The sequence below is a fragment of the Hippocampus comes genome, unplaced genomic scaffold, assembly GCF_001891065.2.
Source record: "Hippocampus comes isolate QL1 unplaced genomic scaffold, H_comes_QL1_v1.1 scaffold112, whole genome shotgun sequence".
NCBI classification, from domain to species: domain Eukaryota; kingdom Metazoa; phylum Chordata; class Actinopteri; order Syngnathiformes; family Syngnathidae; genus Hippocampus; species Hippocampus comes.
Window position 1 is genome coordinate 1,292,415 of NW_017805841.1, and position 20,281 is coordinate 1,312,695.

The following is a 20,281-nucleotide window of genomic DNA, read 5'->3' on the forward strand; positions in this document are numbered from 1 at the left end:
AAAACTATTTAAACCTGATGATAAACGCATTACTTTTGAGTACCTTTTTGCGTCTGCTTTAATGACACTCGTAAACGGTTATATTAAAAGATGCAACCACATCTTCTTAAATTTTCCATACATTTAGCACTCACAATGAATCTTGCAAAAGCATTACAAGGAAGGACCAACATTTTGAGCCAAATGTCTGAAGTCAGCAGGCGTTCGGGTAACCAGGGAGTTTCTTTTACCGATCCATCCGCGAATGCAACATTGTGACGTATCTTCTCGGAACTTATTTTGCTCGCCTGTAGTCTGTCGGACCCGACCTCAAATAGCACCAGGTGGTCGTTTCCTAGGTAACACCACTACTTCACTAATTTACGATTCCAGATTAACATTAAAACATGGATGTTCGTGGACGAGGTAAGTGGGAAAATGTACTTAGTTGATCTTGAAATTAACGTTCGTAGTATAGTAATCCGCCAAAACATGATTACAGTATTTATATTTATTATATCTTCGCTCACGTGTTTAGCTAGCCGGAGCCACGCTAGGGTGCTAGCTGACGTTGTCGTTGAGTATAGAGCTAAACTTATAAGGTGTGCGATAATACACAGCTCTGACGAACTAAAGAGGTTTACATTTTAAAGCAAACGTCGCCTTACACCCTCTCCCCTGCCACAGGTGTGCAGAGCTGCGGCGAGAACATTGTGGACATGGTTGACATGGAGGACGAAACCTTTGCAATTTCCAGGTTGGTTGAAAAGCACACTGATTATCCAAGAAGCATATGTTGGTCTCTCGTGTTGTGAACCGATATCTTTCCTTCTGCATTCAGTTCCTCAGCTGCAGACACTGCATTCGACTCTGTCATTGGCTGCATAGAAGACATCATTATGGGTGAGATAATTTCAATTCAAATCACTCTCCCTCTTCAGTCGTGATGCGCAGGCTTTATGTGAGAATGAAAATTTGCGATGCCGTTTTTTTTTTTAGAGGAGGATTTCCAGGTATTACAGCGGACCTTCATGGAGAAACACTATCAAGAGTTTGACAGCACCGAAGAGAACAAGCTCAGCTACACACCCATTTTCAATGAATATGTGAGTCATGGTTAGCATATCCGTCTCACAGTTTTGAGGTTCGGGGTTTGGATTTCGACTCTGGCCCTCCTCCGTGGAGTTTGCATATTTTCCCCTGTTCTTGTGTTGGTTTTCCCTAACTCCCATATCTTCAAAACATGCATGATAGGTTAATTGCATTGAATCTGTTTTTACATATATCTGTGCCACCCTGAACGGTGCTGAGGGTTCCACTGGTCTTAAATACCACTTAATAGCATGACAGCCTGTAGCTTTCATGTGTGCTTCCATTTGTTGTTTGTGTGTAGGTGGAGCTGTTGGAGAAATATGTAGAACACCAGCTGATGAAGAGGATCCCTGGCTTCATTATGTCCACCTTCATTGATCATCTCATGTAAGCATAGAAATCACTTTTGGTGTCCATTTACCCCAAAACTCTTTGACGACCATGTTAAGAGAATTCCGATTTTTGTTTCAAACTACATTACACATGTTTGATGATGAGGCGGCACGGTGGTCGACTGGTTAACACGTCCGCCTAACAGTGCAGAGGTGCAGGGCCTTCCTGTGTGGAGTTTGCATGTTCTACCCATGCCTGTGTGGGTTTTCTCAAGAGAACTCCAGTTTCCTCCCACATTCCAAAAACATGCATGGCAGGTTAATGGAACACTCTAAATTATCCCGAGGTGTGAGTGTGAACGCGAATGGTTGTATGTCTATGTGTCAGAGTTATACCCGGACAAATTTAAATAGAAGAACTCGACTCAGGGAAGGTTGCTGGTGCAGTCCGACGGCAGCGGATCTTTCAGAGCGAACGGCGGGCAGTTGCTACGCGATTACACTCAAAGTACATCGTGCTCCTCATCGGTCTTTTATTGTTTACATATGCAAAATATAAGAAAGACACTGCCCCTGATATTTGCATACCACGCCCCCAGTCCGGCCCCTCGGTCGCCGATGTGATTAGCTTTTGTCAAGCTTTGAACCACAGATACTTTAACACCGTCTCCCACGAATAAACAAGTCGCTGACTTCGCAGATGACAAATGGTCGCCTGGGCCGCGACCAGTTCCCAGACCGTCCTTTGATGTTCTAAAACATTTCGTTCCTAAACTGTTGACTCAGTCTAGCCTCCTTCTATCTGTTCGCACTCTTGCGGTAATGTGGATTCAAAGAGCCTCCTCCCGAGACGGCCGACACCCTAGCGCACAGACATTTGGGGACGCTAAATACACAACACGTCTAGACAGGCCCAAATTAAATGGAACTTTAAACATGGTATCCTTCTGTTCGTAGATTCCTCTAACACTCTGTGTGCCTTGCAATTGGCTGGCAAGCAGTTCAGGGTGTAACCCACCTACTGCCCGATAACAGCTGGGATAGGCTCCAGCACGCCCGCGACCCTCGTGAGGATAAGCGAATTAGAAAATGGGTGGATAGATGTTTGATGATCATCGCTGAAAATGTCCCAAAAAAACCTGGAAACAATGATTTTGAGTCTTCCCTTCCCCAGCCTTACGAAAACTTGAGCGTTTTCATTCACATCAGTGTTTGTCTTATACAATTATGACGGGCAGTTGCTGAGCTAGCTAAGCCTCCACTTCGAAAATGCCTCTTCTCTTCAGATAGTCCACTGGCGCGGCTGCTTTAGAGCACCTCGTTGTTGGCCGTGACACATGTCGCACAGAGAAAAGGTGGAATTGCCACCGGAGGCTTTAACTGAATATATTTTTGTGGCTCAAACATGCTTATGTGTAGGCATAAGAAAGACCTGAGATGAAGTGACATTTTTCTGGGATGGGTTGAGTCATGGCGTGGTTTCAACACCTTCAGTGGACATGCCCAAAGTGGCTGAACGCAGGATAATTTTTCACAATTTTGAAGCCTTATTTTATAAATGATGCAGTCTTGTTTAGCCATTCAAATTTGGCAGCATTGTTATCAACACTCTTCTCTGTGGTAGGCATTTATTTTTATTTAATAGAAACTCTAATATCATTTGAAATGCATTTACAGCAGTACCCTTCAAAATAGATTACAGATGATTTGATTTTAAAGAAACACTGCAAGTGCGCAGTTGCATGCACATGTGGTGAAGTCTCTCCATAACTTCCGCTAAAAACCAGGCTAAATTTAGCTCCACCCTGACAAAGATTTTAGTTCCTCAGTTGAGCTGTATCATTTCAACATGCTTACACCAATTACTACTTTCCACAAATATGTGTCTAGTTGACTCCGGCTAGACATGGATTCACTCAATGTACTCAATGTTTAATAATCTATTGTTGTGTAAGCAATTCTTGAAACACAACTGGCCACAGGACGGCATTTAAGACAGATTCCCATCATGCCCCTCTCTCTCCCTTCCATCTAGGAAGCACAAAGATGAGGTGTCAGGTGACATTGTTGACATCCTGCTGTCCTTTATTGACTTTGTGGCCTTCAAGGAGATGGTTCTGCAGTACAAAGTGGTGAGTACGCCAACTGATATGCTTAAAGAATGCCTTTATCAGCTATTATGGCATATTTTAATGCATTTAATATTTTCTAGGAAAAGGAGGGACGCAGTCTGGACCTGAGCCAAGGACTTGTAGTCACGCCTTTAACCCCTGCAGCCTCTAGCCACTCTGGATCCAATCAGCTGAAGTGACACATGCACACATACACACACGATAAGAGCATGTACGTATGCCGTAGTGTTCATTGAGCCTCAAACGCATTGTTAGCTTGTGATCACCCATAAACCTCAAGTCTGACACAGAAGCAGACAACCACTCACACCTATGGACAATGTAGTCTTGCGTGAACCTTACATGCACGTTCTTGCACCTTGGGAGGAAGTTGTCAGGGAACCCACAAAAGCACAGGGAGAACATGGAAACCCCACACAGATTGAAAGACGCATCCCAGCTCGAGCCCGCCTTTCTGTTCTGGCCAAGGTGCTATCTCATGAACCAGTGCGCTACCGCAGGTCGATGCCTGAAAAGTATAGTTGTGTGCAAAACAACCCTAAAAGCTAATTGCTTATATGTTCCTGCAGTCCTATTCTAAAATGGAAAATGCATGACACAGAGACATTGCACTCATTTTTATTTATAAACAATATCAGGAGGGTTTTCATAAATATTACTGTTGGTAATAATCCTTAAGATTGTTTAGTAAATATGAGACATGCACAGACTGATCATAAGCAAAAACAAAAAAAAGTATAAAGTTTGCATTACATGTTTTGAGTTGGTGACAATATAAAAACTCACATTTTTACAATATTGTTAGGATTGAATGTTGTGCCTGTGAAAGTGATTAACTGTAAATAGAGATTTGTATAGTACACTTGTCTATGATGAAATGCTTGTGACACATTTTCTAATAAAGAACAGAAAGCCTCATATCTCCCGTTGCTTTAATTAATGTGTTTTTATTGAACATGTGCATAATTGAGCTGTGTTCGCATAATTGAGCTGTGTTCACCAAAGGATTGCTCGACTCTCTTAAATATTTAAACATGCAAACTCCACACAGAAAGGTTGTAGCCGGGATGGAACCCAGCACCTCTGCACTGTGAGGTGGAGGTGCTCACCAGTCGAACTCGTACTGTGACGAGCAAATATTTTGAGTCAGGAAAAAAGTGAATTCTGAAGCAGCATTGGACAGGTACCGATGGAAGGCAGCGTGTTAGATTTAAGCAGGGGAAGAAAGGGTTTGGTATAAGGTAAAGGAATTGGGAGCAAGAAAAGTTAAGGGAGGAAGTCAGAAAAACAGCTTGAAGCAACTAAAGGAAGGGTGTAAGGATGTCTGAAAAAAAAGTGTCTTGGGAGAAGGAAGGCAGGACAGGTTTTAGCAATGGAAGGATTGAAATAAGAATACAAGAATAAAAAGCAACTGATGGAAACAAGGGGGTCAGGATAGAAAAGATGCTGGCAGGAAACCTGGGCATGTAACGAAATTGCTTTTGGCCTATGTCAAAGAAATTCAAAATAAAGCGGGATTTACAAACATTGTGAATAGACAATACGTAATAAGTGTCATCCAGTGGAGTGTAATCTCTGTCCGTTGGGCAACAACAGTAATCACACAACCCCTTGTTGATTGCTTAAGAGACAAACAAGACCTAGCATAAATAAAACAGTCTTTGAGAGGCTTTTCTTCAACTCCTAGGTGGGCACTGTGCTGGTGGCAGCATTTCCTCCGTCTCCTTTCCAGTCCAAATAGGAGAAGAAAGCACTGATGCCGTACGTCACCGTCACCACTGCGCCAAAGAACTGGACAGGCAGAGAAACAAGATGGCTGAAGGACATCAACCCGAAGTGACACTGAAGTAACCTTAGCTCTTATGACCACTTAGAAAAAGGTTGTCAGGCTCAATTTTGTGTTCACGCCTTTGTTGTATCGGGTCGTAAGATTAAACTTCACACGAATGGGCCTTTAACTGGACACATGCCAGTGATAACACTTTGTTAGAATACAGAGGCCAAGGCTGGGTGTGTGTGTAAGAGAAGCATTGTGGACTTTAGCTTCAAGCTAAACAACAGCACATAGTTTGTATTGACACACCTTGACTATATTTGAGGAGCAAGTAACCATTTTGTATAAAAAACACACCTGTTCCTCATCTCTTTTCTCTCGATTTTTTTTTTTCGAATTCCAGGTGTGTTTAGCATGCTAAATAATAAGAAAAGTGTTACATTATAGATGTTGCATAATCTCTTCTGTGGTACCGGTCAACAAAACAAATGTACTTATGTACACAACATAACACTAGCACTTTACAAACATCTTCGTCAGGTTTCAAAAGGGTGAGTAGTTTTCGTTTTATTTTACAGTGATAAACTTTATAGGCTACTTGTTGGTGGTTGAGAATGTTAAACATGTTAGCTAAAACCCAATCTGTCCATCTAGCAAAGGGTTTATGGTGGTGACAGTTTAAACCTGGAGCAATTGAAAGCAATAAAACACCAGCGAGTCAATAAGGTGCCATCAAGACATTCCCATTTCACCAAAACAAATATCAGATTTTTCGTTCAACTTAATCCTATTTGTTTGAAGTAGATGTTAAGATTTTAGAAATGCATATTGGTCAAGCTCCCGCATTTTTTGTTTTGTAAATGAACTGAAAGCAGACTTTGATGATGTATCTTAATACCTTTGACCGAGCATTCATCCGAATTCCTTCTATCATTGCGTATTGAGTGTGAAAGGTGTCCGGTGTCACAATACACTCACAGCAGCAGCAGCCATATGTCCAAAGAAGTAGCTGTAGTAGAAGGGCTGAACAGATGCGGCGTTGGCCAGGAAGGCGGTCAGATAGAGGAACGTGGCTACTCCATGGTACACCATTACCTAGTGAAAGAACCGTCGCAAAACATATTGTAACATTTTCAAAATCTTCTGGTCACCATTTTTTAAAAATCACATCACATATTGAATTTTATGAGTTGCAATACAAGACTCAAAATAATAAAATGTTCTGTCCTGCCAATGATAATGATGTTGCCTTTTAATTGACATAGTCACAGAGGTATTAAAATAAATGTCTTCCTTGTTAATATAATATTCATCGTTGTTGCACTGTTAGTATTGTTCATATTGTATTGACAAGTATTCTCTAAAACACCCATCCATCCATTTTCCGATCCGCTTATCCTCACAAGGGTTGCCGGGGGTGCTGGAGCCTATCCCAGCCGTCTTCGGGCAGTAGGTGGTGGACACCCTGAACCGGTTGCTAGCCAATCGCAGGGCACACTGAGACAAATAAACATCCACGCTCACCCTCACACCTAGGGACAATTTATAGCGTTCAATCAGCCTGCCATGCATGTTTTTGGAATGTGAGAGGAAATCAGAGTACCCGGAGAAAACCCACGCAGGCCCGGGGAGAACATGCAAACTCCACATAGGGAGTAGCTCTGCATTGTGAGGTCGACGTGCTAACCACTGGACCACCGGGTCGGCCTCTCTATAACAGATTTTTCTTTTTTTAAAGGCAGATTATTTTAAAACAGCTCGTGCTGAATTATGTAGGTGCTATATGAACTCAATGATGACAAACTGTTGGAATTAACCCATTCTTTTTCACCATGTGTAGTTTGTGGCAGCTTTCCTAATTTTAACTGCTTGTTTCTCTCCACCCATTGCCTCCTACGTACCGTCAGTGGCCACGGTACACCAGTGAGTCTCCTTTGGGCACCGAAGAGGATCATGATGAAGAGGATGCTGGTGAGAAGCCAGAAGGTGATGGCCACAAACAGCACCCAGCCATTGGCCGGCGCCCACATGTAATGCGAGCTGGCGATCAGCGTCCAGTGGAGCAGCCCCAAAAGCTACACAGATAAAGCACACACAAGACATCAGGTGATGCAACAACCTATCATAACATTGTCTTGTATGTGGTCCCAAGTGTCTATTTTTAGCAAAACACAAATGACATGAGATTTTGTCATTATTTGGAATTGTATATACAGTAGTGTCAAAAAATCAGCATGCATGAACTACTTCTCCGATATATCTCTAGAAATAAACCCTTTCATGCATCCTCTAACCTGATAACACGATAAGCTGTCCACTGTAGTAACCGCTGCCCCTTAAAGGGTTATTGCAGAACACATGACTCAACAGGCCGTTTGCCAAGAAAATGTCATGCAAGCATGTTTTTTTTTTTTTTAATATATTACTAAATGCCCATTAAAATTGAGAGGGGTCATTCAAGAGAGCAGACAACCGCAAATCAACCTATTACGTACTCTCCCAGTAGCACACATGAAGACAAAGTGAGCAAATCGGCCCAGTTATATCTTTTTTTCTTTCATGTGTGGCCAGGATAGAACATTAATCTGTCTCAAGCAAAATGGAGTACTATTGTCTAAATCAGTGGTTCCCAACATTTTTGGGCTTGTGTACCCTCAAACCTTTTTGTCATTCCATGAGTTCCCCCCAACTCATACGTGTTGATGATTCTCCAAAAGTAAAACGTAACACAGCTTATTACTAAATCAAAATCAATGTTATTTTCTTTCCTTAATTTGAGCATTTAATTCTTACATGTTGTCGTCTCTTTAACCCAAACATAAACAAATTGCCTTGAAAATAGATAAGTAATACAAATAAAAAAACATACATCCATAAACCTGCCTTTGTTTTGCAGAATATAGGCTTAGAACGTTTACCACCCAAAAATGGAGCCCCTTTGAATAAGTCCCCTTTAAACAAGCATTTAAATTTAAAATATAAGGAACAAAACACTGAACATGATTCACATTCAGACCTGCTGTTGCAGTTTTACTTTCTTTCCATTCATTTCTTCGGTCATCTGAGCTTTCATAAAACACTTGAGTTGACTCGTAGCTATTTTTTGGGCCGATTTTGGGCGCAGCTGTGCCACAGGTTATTGATCTGGTAAGTCAGTTATTAAAGTTTCCACCCACCCCTGGTTGGGAAACACTGATCTAAATGAAAGGCAGAATGTTCCGTATTACACTACATTTACAATGTTCAAGTGTAGTCCATTTTGCATCTGAGGGTATTTAGTTCCACATATGAGCTCATAAAACACCAGGACAAGTTAATGATTTATGCTGCAAGCGTGTAAATGGTCATGCGCTTCATCAGGGCGCTGGGTTACATATCACAGAAAGTTCTAAAAGCCACAAAGTGGCCAAATGACTCCGACTTGTATTCAGCCAGAACTCATAAAGGTGGATGCTCGTAAAGCATGGACAAATGACAAATGTAGAACAGCCACACTTGAAACATGGCCCCACACGCCCAGGTCCAGTTTGATAAAGAGATAATCCAAGCAAACAACGCGGGTTGAGCAATGAGTCACATGCACCGTATAACGCAACCAAAATGACCCAATCACATTCGCAAAACGTTTGTGTTTCATTAGAGATCATCAGGAAATGATTCAATTTCATTTAATTGGACTGAAAATTATTTTTTATTTACAACAAGTAATGTATCTATTTTCATCTATTTGTGCCATGGACATTAAGTGACCGGCAGAAAATGTAAATGCTCTTCCACCAACAGCTCACATCATCTTTCTTTTTTTTTTTTTAGTGGGGGGGTGAATAGTTACAGCCCAAAGGCCAACTAGCACCATTTGTGCAAAAATAAAGCTGCGCCTACTCGCAGTCTGACAATCACAAAATCCTTTATGTTGCATAATTACTTCATTTGTATTCACTTAGAATAGCCTCATTAAAAATGATCAACTTTAAAGTGAAACCAGAAATAAAAACAACAATTTAAACAATTGAGATGTCTGCTTTTGTGTTGAAAGTCTTCATATTTAAGCAGACATTTTTGTTGGGTGGGTGGTGTGCCGTGAGATATTTCTAATGTAAAATGTATGCCTTCGGTCACCAAAGGTTGCGAAACACTGACCTAGCCAGTGATTGTTAAAATGTGGTACGACCACCACTAGCAGGACATGGGCTCCGTCTAGTGCGAAGCAAAAAAGGAAAAAAAAATCAGTCAAAACAAATAAAATTCACATTTTGACAAAACTAACATACATGTAGAGCATGTAGCTATGCATTCAGCGTCTTTGAACTTTTTCACTTTTCATCCGTAGTACTGTACATGTTTTACTTTTTATGTGCAGTACATTTTTTTTTGTTTACAAGTACAGTACAGTATGTTTTCATTATTTAGGCATCATATTTATTCAATTTTGGTGTGCGGTGCTTATTTAACTCAGGAGCATTTTAGTATTCAAATTCTGCAAAATGTTCCATTGGCTTATAAATATTCTTTTTAGTAATAAAACATCTGTAGTTATTGATGGTCACTAAGGCCTAATTTGCTGCTGTATTTTAAAGTCGATCATTTGATCATATTTTCTTAGGTGGTACTTGGTGCAAAATATACACAGTAATTATGCGCCACCACTGCATTCTGCAATCGAAAAGAACAAACTTTCCACCTTAATTATGTTGCTGGGATTTCCTTATCTTTGTTGATTCCACATTCCAATTCCATTAGAAAACACTCTTAATCAATACTGTTCCTCGGTTATCTTATCATCTTTTGCTGTTGTCACATTATGTGGCTTTTCCATTAACTCGGTCAAACAATGAATCTACAGTGGAGCTGTAAAATTCGAATGCTGCAGAAGTCCAACGTTTATGCCACACAGGACCTCAGCATAACTCACCAGAGCTCAGTTCTGTGAATCTCATAGGTTTACGCACCTCTGTTTTACTTTCAATCTGTTTTTTTTCACTTAATCCCAAACGATAGACTTCCATCAGAGGTGAAGCCACGCGAAACATCAGCCTGTCTCATGACATCTTAGTTGAGAAGGCTTCAAAGGGTTGACTTTTCTGCTTTTTCTTTGGATTTGTGTAACTGTTCTTGGCAACAACTTTCCCAAACAAAGACAGTATTGGGGAGTAAAGAGAGAAAGAATATACCATTTATACAGATTCATTCTATTTCCTCTTCCCGTGTCAAGGAACAGAGTGTTTTTGACCCGAGAGGTTCCACTGTGCAGTACATTGATACGCTACGCTGATATATGCAATCCAAACATAAACATAAGCATCATCCCTTTTAATTGATCAAACTCATTTGAAAACTTACAATCGAACATTGATGTAAGTAGTGAGTGGTGTTATTTATTCTTGATAAGCCTCGAGTACCACAAATTGACAAGAACCAAAGAGGACCCTCAAATGTTGCTGTTTGTCACACATACTTTGTAATTTAAACCCACGATTCCAATTTTTTTACCACCTCAAATGGGAAAACAAAGGATGATGTGAACCATCCGAATCACTCACTATTTGAGCCATCATGAGGATAGATGGGATGCTCCTGATGAAAGACATGTCCATGCTAGTGGTCACATTAGATGCCAGCCCTCTGAGGCTGTTGCCCCCCTGCTGAGTGTTCTGGGAGTTGGGGGACCCGGTCTCTGTGGTAACCTTGGAAGGGAAGTCTGTCATATTCGGCTAAATCAATTTAAAAAAACAAAACAATAAAAAATGGAAAGAGAAGTCTCCACTGGAAAAATTAAAAAGAAGCCCAACAAGCTAAAAGACAAATACACAGACAAAAAAAAAAAAATCAGGGTATTCAATGAAACTTACAGGTTCAAATATTGTCTGTCTGTCTCTCACACACACAGTTGCATATAGAGTGCCATCCTCCTGCTGTTTGCCGCTGGCTGCTAATTCCCTATGACTCCTCCCATATGATTCACCGAGGCCTCTCCACCTGTTAATGTTTGAAAAGTGGGAGGAGGGCAGGCCAAAAGGAAACAGAGCATCACCTCTTGGTCATGCGAGTGTTAAGACACTTTTCTAAGGCACACATGGCCTAACTGATTCCCTGAAAGTTTGTAGATGGGGTTGGCTGGCACAAGACTAATGATGAACCTATTCAAGTTTGATCCATAAAGGTGCAGTACACACCTCCATGATTTTCTCTTTGGCCTTGGTCTGTAGCTAACATCCTAGTGGCGTATGGTTTTAAACCACTCATCTAATTATCGTATCAGAGACTTACTTTGCACAAATATATTTTTCACTTTTAACATCATTTATTCCTCCGACTGTACTTCTTTATTGCTGCTGCTCATGTTTTACTCAAACAAATATATTTCCAAAGCAAATGATATTTGATCTCTTTGTCTTTCAAAAAGTGATTTCTTAAATTTAGTTTATTTGGCACGCACTGAAATACATGTACTTTTCATTTTCAACTTTTCCCCACTATTTGAAACACATATAATGAAAGTATAAGCAATAATGTATTAACACATTATATAATATTATTTGTTATTTACGCCCCCAAAAATATTTCTTAACATGAATTCCTATTCACTTCCTCCCGTGTCAATGTTAAGACGTGCAGCCCTTTCGAAATTGGCCAACCACGGGGTAGATGCTGCATTCGAAGAAGATAGGAAATCGGAATACCTGGTCCCACTCGAATATTCCCAGTTCAGACCTCAACGCGTTTGAAGCCAATGTAATAATGATTTTTGGAATCCAAAAATTCGCGTCAACCGAGTAAAAAAAAAAAAAATCTGTCAGAAGTGGGATTCGAACCCACGCCTCCAGTGGAGACTGCGACCTGAACGCAGCGCCTTAGACCGCTCGGCCATCCTGACATACAAGACAATTACCGATAAACTCCTTTCAATATCTTAGTCATTGCCAGAACAGCGTGTTTGATGTGGTCGCATAGTAAAACAAAATGTAAGATCATATTTCTCAAAAGTCGGCCTCGAACGACTTCACAATGAGGTGACAGTTGCACGGTGCAGACGAAACCATCTTTACCAAAGGCGGACGTCTGTCTCCCTCTAGTGGAGAATGTTTAAAACTGCTGGGATACAACTAATGCGCCCCACAGAAAACAGCTACATGAAAGCCCCTATTTGGTCTCAGACAATGTGCTGGAGTTAAATCAAAATCCTTGTGTGTTTTACATACTTGGCCAATAAAGATGATTCTGAATAAATAATGCCCACAAACATGTCCCACGAATAAAATAAAACAATTCCCTAAATATGGAAGAAACGTACTAAACATGCAGAAGTATTATGAAGCTTTAAATTAGGTCATTCGAGTCCGTGCACAGTGGACCTAAAATGTCAATGCAAAATATGTATTTTTTAAAAAAGGGAACTTGACTCAAAGACTGACCCATGGTAATGCAGTGGAACTTTAATAGTCTTGTTCGGTTTGAAAAATAGTTTTAAATTCCTAAACCTTAGAATTTTGATCACTGTTACAAGTTTAATTCAACTACAATCTGGTTTAGCTGTACAGGCAGTGTTTTAAGTAACACTAATCGTTCTTGAGTGTGTAGCCACTATACTTAGTGTACAGATACTATAATAATTAAAGGAAATGAAATGTACTCCGTTCATGTATATATTTCTAATACATATGCTCAGTTCATGTATATATTTCTAATACATATGCTCAGAAGTCTCAGGTTCAGCTCAGGGCGGAAGTCGGAATTTTTTTAAAGCACAGACACAGATTTATGATGCAAAATGTAAGTATTACCTCATTAAACTATTTATAATAATAGATTGTTTATACAGACAAATTCATAATTCCAAGACCCCCCCCCCCCCTGCGGATTGAGAGTCCTGCGTATGCGCATAGTCCATGCAAAAGTCGATAGGATGTTTAGTATAAGTGGATTTGTTCGAAGTTTCAAGGGAGCTCAGGCTGCGACGCTTGCTACCGTACTGTCCCGACTATTGTAGTCGTTGGAAGTTCTTCAAGCTGAATTCTAAGGTACTTCACCATCAACTCCCTTGATATTGGCAAACAAATGGAATACGAATAATAACATGGCCGGTTCCCTTCTGAATTATTCCAGTAGTAGGGTAACACAAATGCGAAGCTCGCGCCGTGACTAAAAGGAAATTACATCAGACGCAATACAAATAACGTAAGACGTCAGACGTGCTACACAACCGAGATCACGTGGTTATCGCAGAACTATAAAAATACTGTACAGAAAGAGAAACGAAAGCAACCATACATTGTACGAATAATATAAAATATCAAGGCAACTCAATTACATAGTACAGTAATGTATCATATATTTTATATAATAAATATTTTTAAAAATCAAGAAGCGTACTCATTTAAAATTAGGTAACCACTTTTAAGTTAAAACAATAAATCACTCCGAAATTAAATGACAAGTGGTGGGCGTCATAAAAGTCATGTTGAAGGTGTGAAAAAAAAAGAAGCATGATTTCCATGGATGGCATCCTTTCACCATCAACCACACAACAGTTGTTTTTATATCAATTTCTAAAGATGGGACAATAAACAGCACTTGAAGAAGGTGTCGCATAAACCAACCCTTCCTATTTGTTCTTATATTGACTAAATGAGCCTGAATGAATTTAAAAGATGATAGTCTTGAGCGGCTGGCTGGTGCAAAGTTGAAAATGTTCCCTTCACTCAAGCATCCAAAAGCACGTCTTCACTTTGTAATGAGGCATTTGCCACATGGATGACACAAATGTCAGCACTCGGGACGACTCAAGTGTTTACGCTTGCTAACCTGTGGGCCTCAAGTGCTTCTACTTTGGGATTTTACCCTCGCTATCAGGCTCCTGTAGCGCTTGCTGATAAGATGATCATTTGAATCAGGTTGGCTGGAGGAGGAAAATATCTTAAACGTGCAGGATAGTGGTACTCAAGGACCGGAGTTTGCCACCTGTGCTTAAGGTCCACCTTAGTTTTTGTGTGTGATTAGCAGTGGAGTAAATTAAAAAATAAATTAAGGATTCTCTCCATTTACATTAACAGGATGAAAAAAAAGATACAAAATTGCAACGCTTCAGGCCTTGAAGACCTCTTGACTGTTTATGCACTTGAGAGACACGAGGTCTTAATTAAAGAGGTTAGAGAATGGCAAAACAGCATTTGAAAATTCTCTCTGGCATCATTCAGGATGTATAATTAAAATTCACTTTGAGTACAAGCGCAACAAAAATGGATGGGTGCATGTCTCCTTGAAATGCTTTGCAAAATACATTAACCTCTCTGATGTCTCAGTAAGAGTCAAAATATAAAACACTCAATGTAATCAGTGCAAGAAACAATCTTTATTAAAAGAATCCTGAGTAAATCATGCATTTTAGCTTTGCACACTCATCATCATGGAATAGTGCGCATGAATCAGTTCAACCAAGCATACAAAAATACATTTGATTTGATTTGTGATACATAATGCTGCTGCAGCTTGGAGAATTTTGATTATTTTACCAGTGGTCATTTGTGCGTCTTTTAAATTTTGCAATACAGGTCATGGACGAAATTAGATGCCTTTATAAGGCAAACGAAGTAGGAGCATAAAACCTTTTTTGGTGATGCTTCTACTTCAGATACTTAGCAGAAAATATAACTGTCACAATGTTTTACAGCGAAACCAGTGGCTAGAAATATTGGCCAACAATCAGTGTAGCGGCTCCCTTCACGTCTTGGAGATGGTCTGAGTCAAAGTCCACCAGCAGTTTCCTCATGCCAGCCCGCGCGGGGGTAAAGGTGAGCTTGACGCACACTTTCTGACCTGGGCCAATTTCACCGCTGAAAGAGAAGAAGATAAAATAAAATTTTAGATGTTTGGAAAGGTGCTAAGGTAATGAAGTCACGGGTTCGTATTTTTTCCAAGTCTGTACTCACTTCATCTTGACCTCAGTCGGGGACACCAAGCCTGCCCCTTCCACGGTGAAAACTCCCCGCCTCAGTGGCACCGGTAGAGGGTTGGTAAAGGAGATGGAGCCTGTCACCGCTTGATGTACAACTGCCTTACTAGGAACCTGCATAACAACAATTGAACAAAGTCGTGTGATGCTTTGATGGATACGTTTCTTCAGTCTCTAAACCAGACGTCCACAACCAACCGTGCACAGACCAGTACTGATCCTAAGGGATCCGCAATTTGTAAGAGAGAGAAAGTCACACCTGGCCAACGTGCATGCTGTTAGCCTTCACGCACCTCTACAAGCAACTCAGGCAAGCTGAGTGGGATTTTGGCCACGGCCATATCCGGTTCATTCTCTCCCTGGGTCTCCAGGAGCGCCATCACCTTGACCACATGGTGCTCAGAGACACACTTGGCATAGTCAGCGTACCGCACGCGCAGCACCTCCTTGTGAACTGAACACACACATTAAAGTGATGGTACATTGTAAAGATTTTGCCTACTCTGCAACGTCCCCTCTCGACACGCATGCAAGTCAAGGTACCACTTGCATGTTTTTTAAATTACCAACCTTTGTGGGGTGGCACAGAGACATTCTTGGTTTGTCTCTCAAACTCTCCTCGGTTTAAACAGTTGTATGTTACTGCCTTGGCCAGCATGGTCAGACGAGCTTCAGCTTGGACTCCTCCGTCATTCTTCAACTGCAAATTGAACCGGTCCATTTGGATGTATGATTATGTTGCTATGGTTTCATGAGAAACAACACTAACCCTAAATTTATGTTATCGACAGTGCTGTGCAAGCAACATAGGTTATCGTTAGACTTCGTCACCATTTGAAATAATGGCAGCGACTTCCCCTAATATACTAAACACATTTGAATCAGATACCTAATTATAGCACAGAATGGAGTGAAATGGACCGTGGAACCATTCCTAAGACTGCATGACTAACTTTACACATCAATTTCCAATTGAACCCCAATTCATGACATTAATGAGGCCTATATTTACTGTGATGTCATGTCAAAGTGACTGGAGGCTTTTTTTGCACAGTGCTGCTAGTGTGTCACTGGAATATTCATTTATCACTGTCTAAGCTCCTCATACCTCAACAATGACGTCAAAGTCTGATCCGAATACAGGTTTGGCATGTTTGATGGTCATCTGCATTTTGCCTGGTTTTGTCCTGTCAGTGGACGGCTCTCTGCCTCGACGTCCCGCCTTCTCGTACACCTCTCTCTCTTTCTTGGAGCCTGAGGAAAAGAAGAAGATGTGAATTTGCCTTTGATAATTGTGTTCATTTCCCAGAGGTGAAATCCTGTTCTCTGCGGTATGCAGTATTTTTGTTATTGACAGTGCTCTGGATTAGCCCCATGAAATCTATCCTTAACCTCCATATACTATATACATATATACATTATAAACATTAAGCTTTGCCAGTTTAATATGTCAGGCCAAAACGGACTTCCTTTAAAAAAATAATTAGGGTAAGTGATTTTTTAAAAATAAAAACATGCAGCCTGTGAGTGAAATCCATAGACTCATTTTATAAATAAAAATTTTTATTTCTGTTAAATCAAAAAAGTTAAAAAAAAATTATTTGTAATTGAAAAAAAATCACAGATATATTCTCAAACATCCCTGTTAAAAATTCACTTACAATGAAATACTGGCAGAACCGGTTGTCGATTTTGTGTTAAGCGGGTTGTTGGCATTTGTTAAATGTAACTAAAAAAGTACAGTAATTCATTCTAATCTAGTTCATTTTAAAATCAAGTGATCAGTAAGGTAACTCCATTAATTTTTCGAGGCAACTGCGACAACAATGTTCACTAACCTTCCGGATATTTGTAATGTGAAGTGACATCTTCTCTGCTGTTGCTGAAAACACTTTTGGTGCTTATGTTTACGCCAATACTGTCCTGAGACACTCTGATCTGGAACATTAAGCATCATCATTTGTTTTAAATAAAATCCATAAAAGACTTTCACAGATAGATAAGGATAAATATATGCTGACCTTCTGACGTTGGCCATCTCTTCGGACAATCCAGTGTATGATGTCAGCGTTCACCTCAGCAAATATAAACGGAGCATCATACTTGACACCCAGATTGCCCTCCTTGATGGCTGTCACGGGACATGGACCACAGCAGAACTCCCCTGAGAAGTAAAATGTCTTATAATTTTATTTTCAGTTTGGATGTCAAAATCTCCTGAATCAAACAAAGTTGACAAGATGAAAAAGATTTGTACCATCACTTAATTCTTGAGGAGTTGGGTCCAAAACCTGCCAGCCATCATTTCCCTGTGGAAGATCCTGTCTCTTCATCCAAGACTCCACCCAACAGTGGAAGTTCCTAACACGGCAGGTCGAAAGAAATGTGCATGACGAATAATGCCATGATGGAAGACTCGATCTGTTGAAGTGAACTTGTGATTGCTTTCCTACCAGCTGCTGTCGGACCTTCCTCTTGAATCAAGACTCTCCATTTTTTCATTGAACAGGAAGTCCACAGAAAGGTTTCCATCAGTGTCATGAGCTGAAGCAAAGTTGGTAATGTGACGTGTTGGGATTCCCAGGCAACGCAGTACTGTCGAGAACACACAACAAACTCAGGTTTTAAACAGGATGTTCTCAAAGCACTTTCCACAGAGATACAAAAGGAAGTGTCACAGTAGGGCCAAGAAGTGGGCTTCCTTAGAAATGTAATCGTTTATTAATCGTTAATGCAATCAAACTACGTTGACCTGTAAAAGTAATAGAACTTTGTACATTTTAGGTTCATCCTAAGATTTCCCCCGAAAGCCAAATACCGGTAATCATAACGCTCTGTGACTAAGGCACTAGTTCCAGCTCTCAATTCTTTGCAAGCCAATTTTTTGGAGATGTTTCACAGGCTCACCCGTGCAGGCCACAGCAGCATAGACCCAACACTGGCCGTATTTGACCGGCCTGGCTCTGCCATTGCTCCACTTTTGGAGGATCGGAACACTGCTGGTCCATTTGGAAGGCGAGACTCCATCACTGTACGGCTCCTGCCAGCGGCCCACCAACACGCCCCGATCACCGTTGGAGTTTACCTGGACACGTGTACAGAATATCAAAGTCTGCACTCTCCTAATATTGAATAATGGGTGAGCTGGAGACTATCCCATATGACTTTAGTTGCAGGGACATCAAGAGAAAAGTGTGTCGTTGATGTTGTCCTCACCATGGCAGAGATGATCCTGCCAACGTAGACCGGGTCCCACCTTTGTTTCAAGTCCTTCTCTGAGTTTCTCAAGGCATCATTGGAGTTGTCCAGGATTTCAAAACAGATGTCCATCACATTATCTTCGAACTGTGACCAAAAAAAGATGCAAATAGGAGAGAATAATTGACATGACAGATTAATAGCTTTCCCATCAAACTGCAAAAGGGTGACACTTTTGTTTGTGTGGTCTGGTTACATTCTGACACCCTCACTCGAGGAGCTTACTCTATCCGACAAGCACAATTTATAATGACGCTGACAGCCTGTGCTGTTACACAACTGCGACAATTCACACATATGCACGTACCTGTCCAAAGTGCCAATGGCGGCTATGGATGTAGTCCGAGGTGCCAACATAAATGATCCCATTCTCATTCATGATATATTCCTGAACGAGCTTCTCATCGGGAATGTACACAGCATCATCTACGGCACACATGGACAAAATATCAAAATATCCTCATGAGATTTATCAAGAGCAAAATAAGCATTTTCAGCCAGGTACACTGCCAGTGTGTGTGTGTGTGTGTGTGTGTGTGTGTGTGTGTGTGTGTGTGTGTGTGTGTGTGTGTGTATATGTATGTATATATATATTTTTTTTACCTTTGCACCATGGGTTGTAAAGCAGATGGAAGTTAATGTTCTCTTTCTTCTCAAGCACATGTCCACTGGGTGATGTCATCAACACGTCCAGGCGGTAATGGCCGATGATGGCGTCCGCTGGGCTGTGGAGAGTCAGCAGCACTTCTCCATGTCTTCCCTCCTGCTTAAACCACCAACCATCTTTGTTGTGTCCGCCCTTCTCAACCCTGATCACCACCTCATCTCGCTTGCCTGAACGAACAACAAATGAGAAATAATGTAAATACATCAGAAGTGCCTCATCTAAACTCTAACACTGTTGTCACAGTAATGAAATGGATTTTCTATTGGCATGACTGACCGTGAAACCAAAGCATCCACCAAGATCCCACTTCAGACATCGTTGTCAGCGGGATACATTTTATGCTTCGCGACTATTTGAATACAGTATTGTGATAGCGAACATCAGAGTTATTGATCTGATATAACAAGCTATGATTCACTCTTTTTTTTAAATTCCTCTTTAAATAGTCGCATTACAGCTAATGGCCATGACCTCTACAAATGGCTGAACTTCAAACCCACCAGTCAATTGAGTTCAGGACCGCAACTTTACTCACCAAGGTGCAGGACCAAAGCCAGGGAGTTTTCATGGAGCGCAGACTCTGACCACGGCACTGAGATGACGAAGGGCTGACCCCTTCGCACAATCAAGCGCTCACGATCGATCTCCCCGGTGTGGTGAGCCAAGTTGTTGTCACGACATCTCAGGTCCACATCCAAAATCTCACCTAACGACATACAAAGCTCGGATTACTTTACATCACGACAGATGTAAAGAGCGATAGATAGATAGATAGATAGATAGATAGATAGATAGATAGATAGATAGATAGATAGATAGATAGATAGATAGATAGATAGATAGATAGATAGATAGATAGACTCACCCCTGTAATGCGGCATCTTAGGTTTTCCTATCAAGAGTCTGTGTCTTGAAGAATCTTCACACACTTGTCTCAGTGAGCATCTCTGTCTTGTATTTATACAGCCCAAGGCCAACCCTCCCACTGTGTGACACTCACCCCTGAAGAACACTCCACCCTAATCCCCCCCTGAATGACCTCCAACATCACTTCCCAAAACGACTCCTCTTCTGGTATCTGCACGTTCTCATGTATTT

General features: G+C 40.9%; 3 protein-coding genes and 1 non-coding gene across 6 annotated transcripts; 1 reads left to right on the forward strand and 3 right to left on the reverse strand.

Annotated features, from left to right (window-relative positions):
• Positions 1-202: 202 nt before the first annotated feature.
• Positions 203-4,453, forward strand: arl2bp (ADP-ribosylation factor-like 2 binding protein). 2 transcript variants are annotated; one of them, XM_019888410.1, is made up of 7 exons: positions 203-405; positions 667-736; positions 821-882; positions 979-1,085; positions 1,373-1,458; positions 3,439-3,535; positions 3,606-4,453. In XM_019888410.1, the coding sequence occupies exons 1-7, from the start codon at positions 387-389 to the stop codon at positions 3,684-3,686; spliced, it is 522 nt and encodes a 173-aa protein (XP_019743969.1). In that variant the 5' UTR covers positions 203-386; the 3' UTR covers positions 3,687-4,453. The 2 variants fall into 2 exon arrangements, with proteins under 2 accessions (XP_019743969.1, XP_019743968.1); XM_019888409.1 differs by having other exon boundaries at positions 227-405; positions 3,616-4,453.
• On the reverse strand, positions 4,367-11,291 carry pllp (plasmolipin). 2 transcript variants are annotated; one of them, XM_019888408.1, is made up of 5 exons: positions 11,195-11,276; positions 10,850-11,101; positions 7,211-7,384; positions 6,288-6,404; positions 4,367-5,326 (listed from the first exon to the last, which is right to left on the reverse strand). In XM_019888408.1, exons 2-5 carry the CDS (start codon positions 11,012-11,014, stop codon positions 5,219-5,221), a joined length of 564 nt encoding a protein of 187 aa, XP_019743967.1. In that variant the 5' UTR covers positions 11,015-11,101; positions 11,195-11,276; the 3' UTR covers positions 4,367-5,218. The 2 variants fall into 2 exon arrangements, with proteins under 2 accessions (XP_019743967.1, XP_019743966.1); XM_019888407.1 differs by having other exon boundaries at positions 10,850-11,291.
• Positions 11,292-12,100: 809 nt separating this feature from the next.
• trnal-cag (transfer RNA leucine (anticodon CAG)) lies at positions 12,101-12,183 on the reverse strand. The gene has a single exon. It is a non-coding gene; the product is annotated as a tRNA-Leu (tRNA).
• Positions 12,184-14,636: 2,453 nt separating this feature from the next.
• LOC109526720 (protein-glutamine gamma-glutamyltransferase 2-like) lies at positions 14,637-20,150 on the reverse strand. Its single transcript, XM_019888176.1, has 15 exons — positions 20,049-20,150; positions 19,719-19,889; positions 19,120-19,350; positions 18,824-18,942; positions 18,475-18,603; positions 18,166-18,343; positions 17,712-17,853; positions 17,516-17,619; positions 17,280-17,422; positions 17,097-17,196; positions 16,367-16,512; positions 15,829-15,958; positions 15,552-15,712; positions 15,236-15,372; positions 14,637-15,139 (listed from the first exon to the last, which is right to left on the reverse strand). Exons 1-15 carry the CDS (start codon positions 20,062-20,064, stop codon positions 14,989-14,991), a joined length of 2,058 nt encoding a protein of 685 aa, XP_019743735.1. The 5' UTR covers positions 20,065-20,150; the 3' UTR covers positions 14,637-14,988.
• Positions 20,151-20,281: the final 131 nt, after the last annotated feature.

Bases quoted from the DNA above. Each gene is read 5' to 3' on its own strand.
- LOC109526720 (XM_019888176.1), bottom strand. The intron at 19,351-19,718 runs GTGAGTAAAGTT...TTGTTCGTTCAG, and splicing joins GGCTTTGGTCCTGCACCTTG to GCAAGCGAGATGAGGTGGTG. The intron at 16,513-17,096 runs GTTAGTGAACAT...TCTTTTCCTCAG, and splicing joins ACATTACAAATATCCGGAAG to GCTCCAAGAAAGAGAGAGAG.
- arl2bp (XM_019888409.1), top strand. The intron at 1,086-1,372 runs GTGAGTCATGGT...GTTTGTGTGTAG, and splicing joins CACCCATTTTCAATGAATAT to GTGGAGCTGTTGGAGAAATA. The intron at 1,459-3,438 runs GTAAGCATAGAA...CCTTCCATCTAG, and splicing joins ACCTTCATTGATCATCTCAT to GAAGCACAAAGATGAGGTGT.
- pllp (XM_019888407.1), bottom strand. From the start codon at position 11,014: ATGACAGACTTCCCTTCCAAGGTTACCACAGAGACCGGGTCCCCCAAC. The intron at 7,385-10,849 runs GTGAGTGATTCG...TTATCTGTGTAG, and splicing joins TCCTCATGATGGCTCAAATA to CTTTTGGGGCTGCTCCACTG. The intron at 6,405-7,210 runs GTACGTAGGAGG...TTCTTTCACTAG, and splicing joins GTGTACCGTGGCCACTGACG to GTAATGGTGTACCATGGAGT.